Below are 22125 nucleotides of genomic sequence, written 5' to 3' on the forward strand. Positions count from 1 at the left end.
TTTCAATAATTAAATCTTTAGATATGTTTTTAATTAAAAGTTTTAGTTTAATGATTTTATTGAGCGTTCTCATTTAATACAAATAAAGTTGAATTTTTTTTTAATTTAAGACAGATTTAACGAGTCTACCATCATTTTTTTAATTAATAAATTAGTTAAAGTGACTTATATTGTGGATGAGAGTATTTTTTTCTGGTTTTTTCTGTTGATTTTCTTTCACTAAACTCCGGCCATTCTAATTTCTAATGGTTATGTTAAAAGTTTCTTTTTACCATCATATTTAAAGTTCCTTTTCCCAATTTTCATTAAAAAAAGTTTATTTTCCCAATATTTGCAGCGAAACTAACATAGTAACATCCTTGAATTTATTTATTTATTTATTTTGACCGGAACATCCTTGAATTTACAAGCTTCTTGGAACCATTCCCACAATTTCCATTACCTACCTACTTAATTCCAAGAATCTTCCCACCGCACCTCAATTATTTCAGTCAACCCAACATTTTCCAAAAGTTTTCCCCAGTCAATAGGTCAACAGAAAAGGCCTTTCAAAGATGGTGTTCCACTTTTTCCAATAGGAAAATAGCTGATAAGGATCGGATATGACATCTAAAAATTTGTTAAAAATCAATAAAAATTGAAAAATTATCTGTAAAGACGATTGTCCTTGAGAGAAATTATATTAACAACACGAATTTACGAAATTATCTCCAGGCTAGACCTTTATTTTATTTTATTTTTCGCCACCAAATAGTGAGACTCATGCGAATCAACAAATTATATTTTGGCACCTTGCAACTCTTATTTTTTGATTTAATATTTTTATTATATTGAATGCAATGGAACTTACACCGATCAACCAATCACATTTTAATATATTTTTTTTCCAAAGAATCACATTTTAATATTTTACTCTTCCTTTTTAATTGAAATATTAATTGATATTTAAACGAAAAATATCTATTATTATTAAGCTTCAAGTTTCTATAATCAAGTTTTGATGTTTCACTATTGTATTCAATGGTTGTTGCGTTTTTGTTTTTTTTGGGAAGTTGATGCCTACCTGATTTGATTAGATTTGAGCATAATCGGAGCCAATTAGGCAGCTCTCCCAAAGCCATTTTCTTTATTCATACAAACTCATATTCAAGACCTCGTATTTAAGTAGTTAAAATATTTTGTTATTAAGATCAACATTTGTTGGTAGTAATCTTCAACATTTTACTATCAAGTTTTCAATGTTTCACATGGCATTTTTATAAAAAAATTAGTTAAATTAATTATTTATAACAAATACATATTGGTCTCTCTAACTTACCGTATTTGATAATTATTTTATTGATGAAAACAAAAAGTATATAAATTTGAAAGACAAAATTTATTGATATATTATATTTGAGATAAAAGAAAAACCCTAAGTTGCTTATGTAACTAAAGCTGGAGGAAGTATATACTTGATTTTTATTATAATATCACTCTGTTTTTAGATGCAAGTTACTTGTTGGAGAAAAATGTATTCCTAAATATAAATCTCTTACAAGGTAAATAATGAATTTTTTTTTCCAATTTTACCCCTGTTGAATGTAACAACTAACAAAGAAAGTAGTTTAAAAATGTATGATATATTTTTTTCTCAATATCCTTTCTCTTTTTTTTTTTGGCCATATTTTAATACCCATTTTTTAATTAGTAAAATTGTGAAAGAACTTTATTTTATATTCCTTGATATGGGAAAATAAAATACAAATTAAACTTTATTTTATATTCCTTGATATGTGAAAATAAAATACAAATGACAGTAATAGAGTGGGAGCTTATTGCATCTTTCATCAAATCCTTCTAATCCGGTAGGGGCCAGTGGCACCATTCAGCATTTGTCTTCGGTCTCGACATCATCTTCATCAATGATTATACAGGGTGGAAAAGTTGAAGAAGAAAAGAAAAATGGATATTGTCAATGTCCCTTGGAAAACCTTGTTACTTTGTATGGTTTATTTTAGTAAAATATAAATCAAATAAAGAACATAGACCAGAAAGTAGAAACATTATTTTTATAAATTTGAAAGGAAAAACCATATTTCCTTACGGCATCTTTATCTGTGATTATGTATGGTGGAAAAGTTGAAGAAGAAAAGCAAAATGGATATTGTCAATGTCCCTTGAAAAACCTTGTTACCTTTAATTTTTAAGAAAATCTATTGTTAAATGCTATACCGAAATTGTTAATAGAGTTACGGAACTTGTTAACGGCATTACTGAAGTTGTAAAAATGTTACTTTTTGAATTTTCTGGAAAACTTGTTAACTACTATATTGAAATTGTTAATAGTATTACAAAAGTTGTTAACCATTATACTAAAGTTGTAAAAAATTTTTAATTGAATTTTTAAGAAAACATGTTGTTAAATACTATATCGAAGTTGTTAATAGAGTTACGAAACTTGTTAACGGCATTATTGAAGTTGGAAAAATGTTACTTTTTAAATTTTTCAAAAAACCTGTTGTTAACTGCTATACTGAAATTGTTAATAGCATTACAAAAATTGTTAATCGTTATACTGAAGTTATAAAAATTTTCAAAATAAAGTAGTTGCTAAAGTTGTAAAAATACCCTTTTTTTAATTTTTAAGAAAACATGTTGTTAAATGCTATACCAAAATTATTAATAGAGTTACAGAACTTGTTAACAGCATCACTGGAATTGTAAAAATGTTACTTTTTGAATTTTTTAAAAAACCTGTTGTTAATTAATATACTGAAGTTGTTAATAGCGTTACAAAAGTTGTTAATCGTTATATTGAAATTATAAATTTTTTTTTAAAAAAGTAGCTGCTAAAGTTGTAAAAATGCTTTTTTTTTTAATTTTTAAGAAAACATATTGTTAAATACTATATCGAAATTGTTAATAAAATTATGGAACTTGTCAACAGCGTTACTGAAGTTGTAAAAATACTGCTTTTTGAATTTCATGGAAAACCTGTTATTAACTGCTATACTGAATTGTTAATAGTATTATAAAAGTTGTTAACCATTATACTGAAGTTGTAAGAATTTTTTTAAAAAAATAGTGGCTAAAGTTATAAAAATGTTATTTTTTTTGAATTTTTAAAAAAACCTGTTGTTAAATATTATACCGAAATTGGTAATAAAGTTACGGAGTTTGTTAACGGTATTACTAAAATTGTAAAAGTACTATTTTTTAAATTTTCTAAAAAACTTGTTGTTATCTGATATATTAAAATTGATAATAACATTTCATAGTTGTCAAAACTTTGCGAACACCCACGTAACCCCCATATAAGCATTTCAAAGACGGTGCTCTGCTTTCTCCAATAGGAAAAGTTGCTGGTCAGCATGGGATAATGGCATCTAAAAATTTGTTTCAAATTATATTTTGGCACCTTGTAACTCTCATTTTTTTTATTTAATATTTTTATTATATTGAAGGCAACGGAACTTACACCGATCAACCAATCACATCTTAATTTTTTTTTGCCAAATAATCACACTTTAGTATTTTACTCTTACTTTTTAATTGAAATATTAGATAATATTTAAACGAAAAATATCTATTATTACTAAGCTTCTAGTTTCTATAATCAAGCTTTGATGTTTCACTATTTTATTCAATGGTGGTTGTTGCTTTTTTTTTCTTTTGGGAAGCTGATGCCCACCTGATTTGATTAGATTTGAGTGTGATCGTAGCCAATTAGGGTAGGTCTCCCAAAGTCATCTTCTACGTTCATACAAACTCATATTCAAGACCTCACATTTAAGCAGTCAAGATACTTTTTATTAAGATCAACATTTGTTGGTAGTCAGTCGTCTTCAACATTTTGCTATCAAAGTTTTCAATGTTTCACATGGCGTTCTTGTTGAGTATAATGTATCAATGTTAAAAAAAATTAGTTAAATTAGTTATTTACTCCTCCGGTCCTTATTATAAGACCCCATTTGACTTTTTATTTGGTCCTAATTATAAGACCCCAATCCATTTTGTCTCTTATATTTATACATTTTTTTCCAAGATAATCCTTCTAATAATGATAGTTTTAGCCAATATACTTAATTAGCAAGGATATTTTAGGAATGACAACACTTATTTATTATAAATAACCAACTTAACTTAATTCCTTAATCTCCTCAAATAAGTCAATTGGGTCTTATAATTAGGACCGGAGGAGTATAATAAATACGTATTAGTATATCTAAAATACTACATTTGATAATTATTTTATTGATGAAAACAAAAGTGTATCAATTTGAAAGATAAAATTTATTAATATACTATCTCTGTTTTTTTATTATAAGAGCCTATTTGACTTTCAATTTAGTTTTAAATATAAGACTCTAATTCACTTTGTTTTTCATATTTATTTTTTTAGAGTAGTTATTGTAATAATTGTACATATTAAATGTTTCATTCAATGGTAATTCTAGCTAATATACACATATTTATAATAAATAATTAATTTAACTAATTTTAAATCTTTTCAAATTAGTCAGCTAGGTCTTATATTAAAAACTGAAGGTAGTATTATATTTAAGCGGGGAAAAAAACCCTAAGATGCTCACGCAACTAAGACCAGAGGAAGTATATTTGATTTTTATTATAATATCAATCTACTTTTATATGTAAGTTATTCGTACGAGAAAAAGGTATTCCTAAATATAAATGTGTTGTAAGGTAAATAATGATTTTTTAAAAAATTTTACCCGGGTAAATGTAACAAAAAAAAAATATAACTTGTAAAAAAAATTAAAAAAAACTGGGCTAGCCAGCGGATTGGCAGGTAGGCTAAAAAAAACAGCATCCAAGCAGTTTCATTTTCTTTTTCCAACCCAACCTATCGGTCTACATATTCAATCTATATTATCGGCTCTACTTGTAGCTGTAACCAAGTGCAAATCCTTCTAATCCGGTACGGGCTAGTGGCACCACTCAGCGTTGTCTTCAGTCTCGACGGCATCGTCATCTGTGACTATATATGGTGGAAAAGTCGAAGAAGAAAAGCAAAATGGATATTGTCAATGTCCCTTGAAAAACCTTGTTAGTTTGTATCTTGTCTTTTAGTAAAATATAAATCAAATAAAGAACATAGACCAGAAAGTAGAAACATTATTTTATAAACTTAAAATGGAAAACCATTTCAGAAGTATCTGTACTTTTTCTTAATTTTTAATATGGTGCTTCTTATGTGTTTTTTTTCTTAGTTAAGTTTTTAATTTTACTCCATTAATATTGATAATCCTTGCACAAAGACTTCCAATACTAATAGAACAAAGTTACAATAGCTAATATTACTAAAAGAGTAAAATTAAATGATTCAATTAAAAAAAAACACATAGGTATCAAATTAAAAATAAAAAGAAAGTATAGGTACCCAACTTAAAATATTGCCAAGAGTGCACCGCACTTCATGCCAATTGAGAAAATTGGAAATTGCATCAGCTTTTACGCTGTTAGATGACAATATAATTAGTTAAAAAATTGATTTAGGGTTGACTGGAAATCTTGTGATACAAGAGAAGACTTGGAAAATTTTGTTTTCACATGAAATTAATCTTTCAAATGGTTTTTGTGGAAGTTGATATTCTTTGGTTTTATAAAAGTTGGAAAACAATAAAAAAATGTTTTTAACTTTCGAACCTTTCTTAACACGTTAATAATTTTGTCTAACTGCCTTACAAAAATTACTATTTTTCTTGCTAAAATGACTTATATTGTGGATGAAATTATTTTTTTCCTGGTCTTTTGTTGAATTTTCTTTCACTAAACTCTAGCCATTCTAATTTCTAATGATTACTCTTCTGTCCTATTTATAGGGTTAAAAAATATTTTTTTTATCCTATTTATAGGACATTGAAAGAAATAGTTTGTATGGATGTATATATTTACTTTTTATTTATTGTTATGCTGACTTTATTTACATGAGGTATAATATATATGACTATCTTTAATCCTTAATATAAGCGCTAATTGATTAATTTGAGTAGATTAAGAAAATTAGTTAAGTTAGTTATTTGTAATAAATAGGTATTGTCTTTTCTAAAATATCCTTGCTAATTAATGAAGTATATTAGCTAGAATTATTATTATTACAAGGACTATCTTGAAAAAAAATAGATAAATATGAGAAACAAAGTGGATTGAAGTCTTATATTTATTAGGACCAAAATAAAAAGTCAAACAAGCTCTTATATTAAGGATCGGAAATAGCAAATAGGAATAAAATTAAAAAGTTGTTGAAATTTAAACGAGATTTAATGAAATTTATCAAGTTTTTTAATCCGTATAAAACAAGTTAAAAATAATTTATAAATAAGACCAGAAACGTAGATTAAAAGTTTCTTTTTTACCATTATATTTAAAGTTCCTTTTCCCAATTTTCATTAAAAAAAAAGTTTATGTTCCCAACATTTGCAGCGAAACTAGTATAGTAGCATCGTTGAATTTATAAGCTTCTTTGGAACTTTCCCGCAATTTCCATTACCTACCTACGGAATTCCAAGAATCTTCCCACGGCACCTCAATTATTTTTTAAAAGAAGGTGTTCTGCTTTTTCCAATAGGAAAATTGCTGACAAGCATCGGATATGGCATCTAAAAATTTGTTAAAAATCAATAAGAATTGAAAAATGATTTCTGCACACGATAATCCTTGAGAGAAATTATATTAACATCACGAATTTACTAAATTATCTCCAGGATAGACCTTTTGTTTTTTTTTTTGGCCACCAAAATAGTGAGACTCATGCCAATCAACAAATTATATTTTGGCATCTCACAACTCTTATTTTTTCGACTTAATATTTTTATTATATTGAATGCAATGGAACTTAACACCGATCGACCAATCACATTTTAATATTATTTTTTTCCAAATAATCACATTTTAATATTTTACTCTTACTTTTAATTGGAATGTGAAATGATATTTAAAGGGAAAATGTCTATTATTCCTCTGGTCCTTAATATAAGACTCATTTAACTAATTTGATTAGATTAAGGAAGTTAGGTAAGTTAGTTAATTATAAAAAAAGTGACACATTTTTCTTAAAACACCATAATCATATTTTTTAATACCCTCTCTCCCTCTTCTACTTGATTATGGTTGAGAGAGTATTATAGGGGTAATTTAGAAAAAATTGATAAACATGAGAAATGAATCTTATATTTAGGATCAAAACCAACTTAAGAATTAGTAGAGTACTATTATTAAGCTTCTAGTTTCTATAATCACGGCTTGATGTTTCATTATTGTACTCAATGCTTGTTGCATTTTTTTGAAGTGGATGCCTACCTGATTTGATTGGATTTGAGCATAATCCGAGCCAATTAGGATGGCTCTCCCAAAGCCATATTCTATATTCATACAAATTCATATTCAAGAATTGCAGTCAAAATACTTTTTATTAAGATCAACATTTGTTAGTAGTAATCCTCAACCTTTTCTATCAAGTTTTCAATGTTTCAGTGTTTCGTACGGCATTTTTCTGGAGTATAATATATTAATATTAAAAAAAATAATTAAATTAGTTATTTTTAATAAATACATATCGGTACATCCAAAATACCACATTTGATATTTTATCGATGAAAGCAAAAAAGTTTATCAATATTGACATATTATATTTAAGACAAATAACCCCTAAGTTGCTTATGTAACTAGGACTGGAGTTAATATCACTCTGTTCTGTTGTTATATGTAAGTTATTCATAATAGGAAAATATATTCCCAAATATAAGTCTCTTAAAGGTAAATAATGAATTTTTTTTTAATTTTACCCCTGTTAAATTAACAAAGAAAGTGGTTAAAAAAATGTACAGAACATTTTTTCCCCCTCAATATCCTTTCTCGGTTTTTTTGGGGCCATCTTTTAATACCCATTTTTTAATTAGGAAAATTGTGAAAAAAACTTTATTTTATATTCCTTGATATGCGAAAATAAAATACAAATAATAGTAATAGAGTGGGAGCTTATTGCATCTTTCATGAAATCCTTCCAATGCGGTGGGGGCTATTGGCACCTTTCAGCATTTGTCTTCAGTCTTGACATTATCTATCATTATATATGATGGAAAAGTTGACGGAGAAAAGCAAAATGGATATTGTCAAGGTCCCTTGGAAAACCTTGTTGCTTTGTACGTTTTATTCTAGTAAATTATAAACCAAATAAAGAACATAGGCCAGAAAGTAGAAACATTATTTTATGAGCTTCAAGGGAAAAACCATTTTGAAAGTACCTCTATTTTTTCTTAATTTTTAATTTGATACTTATGTGTTTTTTCTCTTAATTAGATCTTTAGTTTTACTTTATTAACATCATTAATCCTTGTACAAAAGATTTCCAATACTAATAAAACAAAGTTACAAAAACTAATGTTGCTAAAAGAGCAAAATAAAATAATTTAATTAAGAAAAAAACATATAAGTACCAAATTAAAAATAAAAAGAAAGTATAGGTGCCTTTAATATGGTTTTCACAACTTAAAAAATTGCCAAGAGTGTAACACACTCCATGCTAATTGAGAACATTGGAAATTGCATCAGCTCTTGCGCTGTTAGATGATAACATAAGTAGCTAAAAAAATTGATTTAGGGTTGACTACAAGTCTTGTCATGCAAAAGGAGATTTAGAAAATTCAGTGTTTTAATCTTTTGAATCCTAGTACCTACGTAAAACAATCATAGACAGCTTTGTTTTTACATGAAATTAATCTTTCAAATCGTTTTTGTGAAAGTTAATATTTTTTGGTTTTATAAAAGTTGGAAAACAATAAAAAAAATGTTTTGAACTTTAGAACCTTTCTTAACACGTTAATGCATGTTGTCTGACGCGTTAACTCTATTGTTGAACACATGTTTCTACTCATTTAATTTGCTTAAATCTTTAACCCTAAATCATGGTTAAAAAATTGCTTTTGAAGGTTTCAATTGTTATTCCAAATAAATCCTAACATATTAATGGGCTTCATCTTGCCCATAGCAAATTCTTGCTTCACAGTTTACATTGTGGTTACCCCATGTGTCTTTGGTCTTTAGTCTTTAATACTTCTAACATTCCATATTTATGCTTTGGTTTGTCGTTCAAAAACTGAATTGCAGGTCTTTACTGTTTTATACTCACAACTCCCTTCTGAAAATCATGTTCAAGCTTTTTGAATTAACACTTATTGTAATCGTGAAAATAGTTTAACCACTTCAGGAATCAAGTTTTAAAACTTGAATTTACTCAAAAATATACTTACACTACTTTGTTTTACTGTGAAAAGATTTTTAATGATCTTAAAACTTTGCAAACACCCACGTAACCCCTATATAAGCATTTCAAAGACGGTGCTCTTCTTTCTCCAATAGGAAAGTTGCTGATAAGCCAAGTATGGGATAATGGCATCTAAAAATTTGTTTCAAATTATATTTTGGCACCTTACAACTCTTGTTTTTCGATTTAATATTTTTATTATATTGAAGGCAATGGAACTTACACCGATCAACCAATCGCGTCTTAATATTTTTTTGGCCAAATAATCACACTTTAAAATTTTACTCTTACTTTTTAACTGAAATAGTAGATAATATTTAAACGAAAAATATCTATTATTATTAAGCTTCTAGTTTCTATAATCAAGCTTTGATGTGTCACTACTGTATTCAATGGTGGTATCAAGCTTTGATACCTACCTGATTTGATTAGATTTGAGCGTGATCGGAGCCAATTAGGGTAACTCTCCCAAAGTCATTTTCTGCATTTATGCAAACTCATATTCCAGACTTCTTTTTTTTTTTGGTCAAAGTATAATCCAGACTTCAAATTAATCATTTTTATTAAAATCAACATTTGTTGGTAGTAATCTTCAACATTTTGCTATCAAGTTTTCAATGATTCACACGGCATCTTTGTTGAGTATAATGTACGAATATTAAAAAAATTAGTTAAATTAGTTATTTATAATAAATATATATTAATATCTATAAAATACCACATTTGATCACTATTTTATTGATGAAAACAAAAAGCGTCTCAATTTGAAAGACAAAATTTATTGATATGCTACCTCTGTTTCTTATTATAAGAGCTTATTTGACTTTCAATTTGGTCCCAAATATAAGACTCTAATCCATCTTGTCTTTAATATTTATTTATTTTTCTCTAAAGTAGTCCTCATAGTAATTGTACATGTTAAATATTTCATTAAATGGTAATTCTAGCTAATAGTACATGTTAAATGTTTTATGAAATATTAATTCTAGTTAATATACATGATTAGCAAAAGTATTTTAAGAAAGAGAACATATATTTATAATAAATAACTAAACTAATTTTTTTAGTTTTTCCAAATTAGTCAATTAGATTTTGTATTAAAGACAAGAGATAATATTATATTTAAGATGCGAAAACCCTAAGTTGCCTATGCAACTAAGACCGGAGGAAGTATATATTTGATTTTTATTATAATATCAGTCTATTTTTATATCTAAGTTATTCGTAAGAGAAAAATGTATTCCTAAATATAAATCTTTAATTTTGAAAGGTAAATAATGATTTTTTTTAATTTTATCCCTGTTAAATTAACAAAGAAAGTCGTTAAAAAATGTAGAACATATTTTTTTCCCTCAATATTCTCCGTGTTTTTGGGCCATCTTTTAATACCCAATTTTAATTAGGAAAATTGTGAAAAAAATTTATTTTACATTCCTTGATATGAGGAAAAAAAATACAAATGACAGTAACAGACTGGGAGCTTATTGCATCTTTCATCAAATCCTTCCAATCCGGTAGGGGCTAGGGGCACCATTCAGCATTTGTCTTCAGTCTCGACGGCATCTTCATCTATGATTATATATGGTGGAAAAGCTGAAGAAGAAAAGCAAAATGGATATTGTCAATGTCCCTTGAAAAACCTTGTTACCTTGTATCTTTTCTTTTAGTAAAATATAAATCAAATAAAGAACATAGACCAGAAAGTAGGAAACATTATTTTATGAACTTAAAAGGAAAAACCATTTTGGAAATACTTATATTTTTTCTCAATTTTTAATTTTGTAGTTATATGTTTTTTCTCTTAATTAAATCTTTAATTTTGCTCTATTATTAATCCTTGTGATAATAATAAAAAAAATTGATTTACGGCTGACTACAAGTCTTGTGATACAAGAGAAGATTTAGAAAATGTAGAGTTTTAGTCTTTTGAATCTTAGTACCTATGTAAAACAGTCATAGACAGCTTTGTTTGTGCATGAAATTAATCTTTCAAATGGTTTTTGTGGAAGTTGATATTTATTCTTTGGTTTTATAAAAGTTGGAACTTCAAAACCTTTATTAACACGTTAATCATGTTGTCTAACGCGTTAACTATATTATTAAACACACATTTCTACTCAATTAATTTGCCTAAATTTTGCTGGTAAAAAAAAAAATTTGCCTAAATTTTAAACCTCATGGTTAAAAAGCTGCTTTTAAAGGTTTTAATTGTTATTTCAAACAAGTCCCAACACATTAATGGCCTTCATCTTGCCCATAGTAAATTTTCACTTCAACGTGTCAATTAATATTCTGTCCCTAACATGTGTTTTTGAAAAAACTTTGAGCTTTTTAACACATTATTTAATTTATTCAACGTATTTGTTTAGAGAAGAATTTTTTTTTTAATTATTGAAGAGAAAGATTGCAATGATTTATAAAAGCCTGACCCAAAACTCATGAGGAAGAGTGAAGAAATCTCAAATAATTTGTTTGAGGACTAAATAGGGATAAATCACAGTTACGTTGTCTTTATCCCATGAGTCTTTAGTCTTTAATATTTCTAGCATTCCATGTTTATGCTTTGTTTTGTTGTTCAAAAACTGAATTGCAAGTCTTTACTGTTTCATACCCACAACTCCCTTCTGAAAATTATGTTCAAGCTTTTTTACCACTTCCTGTAATTGTGAAAATAGTTTAACCATTCCTGTAACCTAAGTTTTAAAACTTTAATCTACTCAAAAATATACTTATACTACTTTGTTTTACTGTGAAAAGATTTCTAAAGATCTTAAAACTATGCAAACACCCACTTAATCCCTACAGTCTGTTGACATTTCGAACATTTTAGACTTTGCCATTTTTTAAATTATTAATGGAAAATTAGTTTCATTTTATATTATATTTTTATTAAAATTAAAAATATTATAGTTTCTAGAATAAGCTTAAATGATATTTGGAAATGTTCAATTTTATTTTGTAGGATCAAAGAAGTACTAATATAGATACATGTATCATATAAGGTTCAAATCTGCAATTTCATCTAAATGTGACGGGTAGCATTGCCACTAAGAAAACTTGCTAATGACTATTTTGTGCAATTTATAAAATAAAGATGACTTCAGAAATAACATTAGAAAACTTTATATTATATATACCTCACCAGATCAAACTGCCTTACAAATATTACTATTTTTCTTTTCTTGTTAAAAAGATCACTACTTTTGATTTCAACCTGGACCCATACTACATCTTCATACATCTGTTCTAGGCCTCTAGCCCACTTATAATACATATATTGGGGTAGAAAGCATACTAAGCTGAAAAGAGAGCCTCAAGCTCAATATCATGGAGCCTATTAAGCCCAATAGACAAAGCCATCAGCAAACCATGAAACTTAAGATTGATGGCTAGCAAGGTTGAAGAAAGCGCCTTTCTTGTGCCAAAGCTGTGAATAGGTTCCTTGTTCAAGAACCTTGCCGTCTGAAACATAGGCAATGGATTGAAGCTCCTTAATGGTGTTAAGTCTGTGTGCCACCACGATGGTAGTTCTACCGACCATTATTCTATCAAGTGCTTCTTGTACCACTTGTTCTGATTCAACGTCTAAGGCACTGGTTGCTTCATCTAGCAGAAGTATTGTTGGGTTTCTAATTATGGCTCTTGCAATTGCTATTCTCTGCTTTTGCCCTCCTGATAGTTGTACTCCTCTTTCTCCACATTCTGTTTCATACCCATCTTTCAGTGACCTGCATTATAAACACAGAATTTTGTTACTTGTGTCAAAGGTTCAATGTTAATTTATTATGTTTAAGCTATATTATATACAACCCTCTAAAATTTAAGTTATATAAATAACCTTTTAAACAGTGGAACAATGGAATAATTGATGGCATGAGGGTATTTGCACAAACTTGAAAGTTTAAGGAGTTTTATAAAGTTCTGGATAATTTTCTATGATTTAGTTTTATATTAAGTATAAAGTAGAGAACTTACGAAATGAAGTCATGAGCATTAGCAGCTCTTGCAGCTTCCACAACTTCACCTTCTGTTGCTTCTTGCTTTCCAAATAAGATGTTGTCTCGTATGCTTCCTGAGTAGATTACAGGTTCTTGGCTAACCAGTGCTGTGTGTTTCCTGTACCACTGAATGTCTAGTTCTCTTATGTCTATACCGTCCACTTTGATAGACCCTCTCTGAACATCATAGAATCTCTGAATTAAAGCTATCACTGTTGATTTTCCACTCCCACTTTTCCCTACTACTCCTATGCTTGTTCCTGACTTCACCTCCAAGCAAAATTTTCTCAGTATTGGAGTCCCTGGCCTGCTTGGGTAAGCAAAATCAACATCTTTCATCTCTATCTTTCCTCTTATTTGATCAATTTGCACCCATTAATGACATTCCCACCCTAATCAAACAACAATTACAATATATGGTGTTAGGCTACATGCAAGTTAAGAAAAAGCAATATCAAGATATAAGATGGTATTTCAGTTTTGTGACATAGCTTTATATTTATAGGCTTGTCTTGTAAGATAAATTCTTCGCATTCGCTCAAGTTAGGTCAATTGGTTGGTTATCTGAGAAAGATTAAAAAAATGATAATCTCAATTACCTTTGGGATTAATGATTGTCTATCGAGAATCGCAAAAACAGATGCCACTGCTGCTGAACCCTTGGCAAGATCAGAAGTCATGCTTCCAGCTTCAGCTATGACTTTGCCTGTGCTCACCAATACAAAAAATGTCTTGAACACATCCCCCGCTGATATTTCTCCTTTCTTAACTAATGTCCCACCATACCAGAAATCCAAAGCCCATGACATGAAAGTTAGGCACTGAGCCGAACCCATTCCAATCCCGGCTAGCCAAGACTTCTTTCTGGCTTCCTTCCTTGGTGCCTCTTGAGCTTCATCAAATAGTTGTACAACTTTCTTGTTGCTTCCAAAGGAAATTACAATTTTATGATTATAAACAGCTTCTACTGCAATTTGTGTGCTATGATTCTGAGCCTTGGCAAAATTAGTTGAAAGTGTGGAGAGCAACACTTTTCTTGTATAGAAACAAAGTATTGTCAGTGGTTGTACAGCTATCATAACAAGTGCAAGCTTCCAAGCCACAATAAGCCCTATGATCATTGCAATTGTTACAGCAGAAGTGGTTTGAACCATTAAAGAGACGCGATCCGCAACGAGTGACTTCACCATGGAAGCCTCATTGCTCAACCTTGAACATAAGGCCCCACTAGAGTTTCGTTCCTCATCAAACCAGGCAGTTTCAAAGGTTAAGATCTTTTCTAGCATTTGTAATCTGACCCTCTTTGTTAATTTCTCTCCCATATGGGCAAAATTATAGTGTTGGAAGAGATTGAGAATTATAGAAGCAAGGGATAATGAAGAGAAAATAAAGGAATAAGTTCTAATCCTATGACGCATTTCCTCATGGCTTTCAACAAAAAATGCAGAAATCATACCCCCAATGGTTAAGGCATATATGGGTTGAATTGAGCCAAAGGCTACAGCTGAGAGGCTTCCAACCAGACCTTGTTTCCATTCAGGAGCATTCAGAGAAAGAAGACGTGGTAAAGAAGGTGGAGGGTGAGACTCAAGTGGTGGGGTAGCATCAGGCAATGGTGATTTTGGGAAAATTGAAGGGCTTGACCTTGCAGTACTTGGTCTACCAGCACTGCTTCTTGCTACAGAAGAAATAATCTGGTCCGGGTTCTGCAAATGTTCATCACAACTGAATTGCAACTTTGCTAGTTTAGCATAGTGCCCATCTTCGCTGTTGAGGAGTTCATTGTGAGTTCCTGTTTCGATGATGCAGCCACAATTGACAACTGCTATGAGGTCTGCATTTCTAACTGTTGATAGCTTGTGAGAAACAACCTGATCATGTTTACAAGGTGTTAGACAAGACAAGTACAGACGAAACAGCCACCGTTTTAAGCCAATTAGATGTTATTTGTACCTACCAAAGTGGTCCTTCCCATGGAGGCCTGATCAAGTGCATTCTGAACTAGTAGTTCTGATTCAGAATCAAGAGCACTAGTTGCTTCATCAAGAAGGAGAATCACAGGATTCTTAATGATGGCTCTTGCAATAGCTATTCTCTGCTTTTGTCCACCTGATAGAAGAGCCCCTCTTTCTCCAATCTGGTTTACGTTCAATAAATTAAATTAAGTCACTATAATTCTGCAGATTTAACAGGCAGTTATTATGTAGTGCATTTTCACTTACTTTAGTTTCATAACCTTCAGGAAGCTGCCTGATGAAGTTATGAGCATTGGCAGCCATGGCTGCAGCAATTACTTCCTCCATTGTAGCATCTGGCTTACCAAACATAATATTCTCCTTTATTGAAGTCCCAAATAGTGCTGGCTCTTGACTCACAAGTCCCATTTTTCCTCTTATCCATTTCAATTGTAGGCTTCTTATGTCTACACCATCAACCTTCACAAAACCTTCATCTGCATCATAAAATCTCTGTACTAATCCTATTGCTGTGGATTTACCACTCCCACTTGCACCAACAAGAGCCACAGTTGTGCCAGCTTCAACTGTGAGATTGAAATCCTCAAGAACAATTGTATCTGGACGTGAGGGGTAGGTGAATTTCACATGCTCAAACTCTAACTTGCCAGTTATGCAATCTAACACAAGTCCTCTTGTGTCTTCACTATCAATTGTTGGTATTCTGTCAATCATATCAAATAATCTTGATGCTGCAACAGATGCTTCTGTGAAGTGCTTAAGGTCAGGAAGTGCAACTCCAAGTGATCTGCAATATTTTGAAATAATTATTGTTAAAATTATGTACATAGATTGAGAAAACTATTAAGTAGTCGAAGTTGTAGCAAATTCTAATGGTATTTGACTATAATATGTGTATTTATCAGAAAACACTTGGACTTTATCAATAGTTATTTCCATTAATGAAGGGTAAAATGCTGTTCAATTATTCTGAAATAAAATCAAAATTCTAAAGTGACAGTTATTTCAAAACAGGAGTGTATTTCACCTACTAGCATTACAAAGAATATGAGAGCTACCTTAATGCTCATGTAATGCCTAAAAGTGAAGATATATAGCTAAAAATCACATTGATGTTATGCTGTCAAAGTATGTTATGATTTGATACTAATTAATGAGACACTTTTGTTACGTAACTAGCTAAAATTGATTGAACTAGCTTTACTTTGACCTTCCTTACCACCATTTATATTTATGTCCTTTCTCTGGCCTGTCTCAAACAAGTAATATCAATTTTTAAGCTTAAGCTACGTATCTGTATCTCCTATTTCTCCTAAATCTTTCGTTGTTGAGTCATATTCATCAAACATGGGAGAAGTTGGTTAAAGTTCTTTTGAGATTAATTAATTAATTGCTCTATTTCTCAACTAGAAGTTCTGATTAATTACAGGGTTTACCACTATTTGCAGGACCATCATCATTAATGTTCAAGAAGCCGGCAGAAGATTAAAACAAGCAATGCAATATAATCAACTTTTGGAGCCTCTAAATGAAATAAAGCACTTTACTTTAATCACTAGAGATAGTTATTATCCAAAACTTAAGTATTAAAGAACCACAAATTGAAAGTCAATATCATTCAAATTTAAAAACTTAATAAAGCAGCTTTGGATATTCTTTTACAAGTATATACATAAAAAGTTGTTTCATGACTCTTTATACTTAATTTTCTTCTGAAAAATTTCGTGTTGAAAGGACAGGCCGGTTCAATAATTATAAACTATCATTGTACTCTATGAACACGTATGGTATCCTTTTTCTTTTTAAATCTAGCCACCCCTTGCTTTCCTTGAGAAAGCTTTGAGAGAGAACTTTGGTGAAAGAAGAGTATTATTTCCAGAAAAGTTAGATTCCGATCAGCTTCCTTCTCTTAAACTTAATTTCTACATTGTATAATTTGTACTGGAGACTGCCAAACATGTGTTTGTTGTGCATTCTCAAAGTTACATCATAATATTCATTACTAATAGCAGGAAAATGTGTATGTGTGCGTGTGTGTATGTGTGGATCATAATAAATGCAGATAAGCAACTTAAATTTATTTAAAGTGCACATACATAAACGAAAGCCATACATATAAAGATCCGCACAACTGCTAAAGTTAACTCTAGTGAGTTCTGATTTTAGGTTTTCAAATTCCACATAAAAAGGGGGCAAAAAGAAAAAAATTACACCCGTAAGATGAATAATAATTTTATGCACTGTTCTTCTCCCATTTCAGCTTGTGACTTTAAGGGAAGAAAAGAATAACGATAACTATTAAACTATGATGAATTTGGATTGGGTTTGTGCCTCTAATTTGCCTCCCCTCTAATGTCGTTTATAATGTCCAACCTCCCAAACTTTTTTTCCCCCATGTTTCTTTTGATCATTACATTTTACATAAAATAAATGACATTTTGATATTTTATAGTAATAAAATGTTGCAGTATTCATTTTTTTTTAATGATTTTTCAAAGAACAAATGCTCTAAAATTGTGCAGTTTTGATTTATAAAATTGCACCATTCCATCACCGTATGTAGATATCAAAATTTCATTCATTTTACATAAAATATAATAAGGAAAAGGAAAAAAAATATTTGGGAGGTTGGGGTATTACCAATACATCAAAGGATGCACATTAGAGGACCCAACCCCGATTTTGAATCTCTAGAGTTTGAAATGGTGAAGATGGAATATGAATGCTGCTGCAACTTTTAGAACATCTTCTTTACATCCTCTCACAAAAAACACTTTACAATAATTTAAAGAAGAAAAAAGAGTTAAAGATCAAATCACTATGATAAAAAGGATGCACCAAAATTTGCTGCAGAGATTTAAAATCCTTGTGAAATATTTGTAGAGTTCTAAGAAAAAAGAAGAAAAAGATAGGGGATTAATTCTTTGTGCCATTCTCTTTGTAAGGTCTACAAAACAGAAAACTTTACCATTAAGAGCTCCAACTAGAAGATCCTTCAAAAAAGGCATTAATTCTATCAAATTTAACTGATAGCCAAATGATGAAGAAGACAACTAGGAAATTAAAGATATACATATCTATATATAGAGAGAGAGGAGATAGAAGAAGAAGAAAAGTCACGTACAGCCCACTCATGATGAAGGAAATTCCAGCTGCATAAATCCTTCCTCCACTTTCACCCTTGTACATAACCAAACGACTTCCATACCAAGCCAGAAACGCCCATATAGCAAAGGACAAGCCAGTGCTTCCCACAGCCAAACCTTTGGCTATGCCTTGTTTGATTCCAAGCTTTGAAATTCTGTCAAGTATTGCAGAATATCTCTCCATGATTCTTGTCTCTGCTGTGAACGAATAAACAGTCTTTATAGAGCTTAAAGCCTGCTCTACAATGGCGTTTGCCTTGCCATACTCTTTGTGGGACTTGTTTGACAAGTAGATTAGGTATTTCCCATAAAGCATTCCCGGTATTATCAGAAGAAGCAGTGTTGGATAGGATAATATGGCCAGTCTCCATGAGAAGTACGTTGAGAAGGCGATCCCTGAGATGAATGATGATGAATGCATCAAAAATAGAGGCACCTGCCAAAAAAAAATTAAAATATATCAGTTTGTATCAGGGGCCAGAAAACCACATATATGGAGAAAACCATTTTTTTTGGTCATGAGTTTTCTATATATACAAGAAGTAGAGGGTTTTCTTTAATGATGTACTTTTTAATTTAATGCTATATTGGATTTCTTAAAAGTTATTCTATATATGTTATACTTTCATTCGGAAACTAATAGTTGATAATAAGAAGTCCGGAAAAAAAAAAAATCTGATCAAGTTTTTTCAACCTACATATTAATAAATATATTCTGAACTATTTCCATACTGTTTAAGTTGGGTTGTCCTAATATACAAAAAGCTGACAGGCTAATATAGTCAGTCTTCAAAGCTTCTCCACATTCGGACCAAGAAAAAGCTTCTCCAACATCTTCTACTACATCGCCTTCCTTTGAAACCCTAACTATGATTAAGCTTTGAAACTAGCTATTTAACTTGAGCTCAAAATATTGATTATATTCTACATATTTGCAGGACTATAAACTAGCAAAAAAAGAACCCACTGCAGCTTGTTGGAAAACGCGAAATTAACATTGAATAAACCTTTTCACTGAGAAGTTCTTGGAAGTGAGAAGTATCCTTTGATATGCTGTTTATGATGTCTGAAGTAGTTGCTTCTTGTGAATTGAAGAATCCCACTTCTTGTCTCAGCACGGCTTCCAAATACTTGTACCGAATTCTCAACACCTGCCTCTCGCTTGTTTTGCTCCAGCAATACCCTTCTGCAAAAAGCATGAATATAAATCAGTACAGTTTGCTAAATATGAGCGTTTCTATATATTTGGTTCAAAATCAAATTTTGAGAAGTTTTAGCCATTTCTCTTAGATCACAGTACATCCCCATTACTCAGATGTAGGTGATTTATTGTCTCTCGTTTCTCTTAACTCTTCCTATTTTGCTTTTCAAAAAACTGGGGATTTAACTTTAGGGTTTCTTACAGCATCACTTTATTGTTCATCAAAACAGGTAAAAGTGAAGATGCCCACTACCATATGATACCTAGTACTGCAGCTAATTAGCTATGTTAAAACGTTTGTCACGTTTGTATCAAAAAAGTAAAGCAAATATAAAAACAGAAAAAGAAGAAACATTGGATTTACCCATGAAGGCTAACGCCATGACTGCTAATCCCAAGTACACAAAATATAAGCTGCACTGTAAACAATGAATTTCAAGTTAAAAAAGAAGGAGAAAAGGTTAGAGAGAGATGAATAGTGGGAAAGAGGAAGAATATATGAGAAAAAGTGAAGACTACAGACTGATATATAGTCAACCTTTAGAGACTGACCTTCTCAACCTCGGCCATGGAAAAATTCCCACCATTAGTTTGTTTTTGAGTATTCCCATGACCTAAGCTGTTCATGATGCGGCTAGCAAACACAAGCAAAACGTTTGTGGACATGCCGTCTCCTATTGCTCCCAAAGCACCCAACAACATAAGCATTACATCAGTCCACTCAGCATATCTGAATATTTCAAGTATTGAACCTCTCTCTTTCTTGTTCATCATCATGTTCTTCTCTCTATCTTTTTCTGGGAAACTCATTTTGCTTCTCTAATGGGAAAAGCCAACGTAAAAGCAATATTTAGAGAGAAAGAAAGAAAGAGCAAGAGATCTGATGAACTATGAAAAGACTTGTTAAGGGAGCTCAACGCTTATATTTGTGTGTGTTTGAATATGCAGACATATAGAAATGCTGAGTGGTATATTCCTGGTTATGAAGCACACCCAGTGAATATATGTGACAAAGCTGTGTGAAAAGACCATTGTGGGGTTGTTAAATATATGATTTTGCATTTAATTAGTTGTTTCTGCCAGTGGCATGAGATCTGATATAACCTTGTTTGTCTAGTTTTGGACAAAGATGAATGTGACCCTGCTCCAATTTGCCATTATAGTACTTTCTCCTTCTTTTGTTTTTATTATTTTGTTAGTCTGATGAGAGGTTGCTTTGTCCATTGTCGGTTTCTGGCCAGCTCCTTATTCATCATCATCAAGTTCCATTGTTTCCTTTAGGACCCCCCTTTTAAATTTTAAATTAGCCTAGTGGGGTATATAACTATAGTTAATTAATATGGTTCAAAAACAGGCACCCCAGATCAATTTTCTCTTGGGGTATAAGCATATATAACTACTGCAAAAAGCCACTACATGCTACAAATTTTAATAAAGAAAAAAAAGATTCTAAGACAGAATGCATGTAAATATTGTATCATTAGTTAGAAAGTGCAGTGTGATTCAGAATAACATATCATAAGCTTGAACTTATTGCTCATGAATATATAGCTAGCGCAGCTTATTAGAGTTTTTATGTTATACTCCTCCGGTCCTAAATATAAGACCCTTATATTTAGGACCGGAGGAGTATATAGCTAGATTTCAAAAATTTTACATTAAACCTTGTATTAGTTACTTTACCATTGCTCACACTTTGTGTATGATCTGATAAATATTTTGATCTTCTAATGATTTAATCATTAGGTATGTATGTTATGAAATTTAAAAAGAAAAAAAAGAAAAGAAAAGGAAGAAAAAGAATACCAAAAGAAAGCATTACTGAGTTCTCAGAGTCAACAATAATTATTTGTGCCACCATTAAAATATAGACGCCTTTCTTACGTAGATAATGTTAATATTTGTAAAGGTTTTCGAAATATATATTATATATGTGTCACAGCACAACATTTGAAAATGGAGACCATCAAGATGATATATAAAATATCATATAATGGCCATCAATTTTGTTTGTTTACGTGCAATCTCAAGATTCGCCAGAAAGAGAGTCTGTGTTTCTCAGAAGTAGAGATGAAGGACGATATAATATATTATATATTAGCTGTAAGTTTTGGACCTCCTCTCTAAATAAACATATATGTGTGTATAACTGTGTGTGTGTGTCCATTTTTTGATGATAATGAAGATATGTTAGTTCAATATTTATTCTTTATTGTGTTAATGTTAAACCAACTCATATCAGCATCGAGCTTAGCTTGTTTATCTTCACGATTGCTTGACGAGTATAATTTGATCTGTAGCCATCATGATCAATTTTAAGCACTTATCGAACTTGTCTTTGTGTAATGTCACAAAAGAGAAGGAAGATCTTGTAAAGAACTTAGTTTTGTGGATCCAAATTGATCCTCAAATATTCCATCTATTGTTGATTGCTTAACTACCAGTCTAATAGAAAATAATAGAACTACTCTTCACGAGATACGTGATTAACTTTTTTTAATTAAACCAAATAATTAATTGGTCAGTTTAGCACAATCTA

General features: G+C 30.5%; 1 protein-coding gene across 1 annotated transcript; it reads right to left on the reverse strand.

Annotated features, from left to right (window-relative positions):
• Nucleotides 1-12580: 12580 nt before the first annotated feature.
• Nucleotides 12581-20396, reverse strand: LOC114737320 (putative ABC transporter B family member 8). Its single transcript, XM_028925235.1, has 9 exons — nt 20139-20396; nt 19951-20005; nt 19393-19571; nt 18364-18821; nt 15486-16026; nt 15221-15400; nt 13862-15134; nt 13241-13637; nt 12581-12993 (listed from the first exon to the last, which is right to left on the reverse strand). The coding sequence occupies exons 1-9, from the start codon at nt 20394-20396 to the stop codon at nt 12642-12644; spliced, it is 3693 nt and encodes a 1230-aa protein (XP_028781068.1). The 3' UTR covers nt 12581-12641.
• Nucleotides 20397-22125: the final 1729 nt, after the last annotated feature.

Source organism: Neltuma alba, unplaced genomic scaffold, assembly GCF_004799145.2.
Source record: "Neltuma alba isolate B1F8T4 unplaced genomic scaffold, ASM479914v2 tig00013430_pilon, whole genome shotgun sequence".
Taxonomy (NCBI): domain Eukaryota; kingdom Viridiplantae; phylum Streptophyta; class Magnoliopsida; order Fabales; family Fabaceae; genus Neltuma; species Neltuma alba.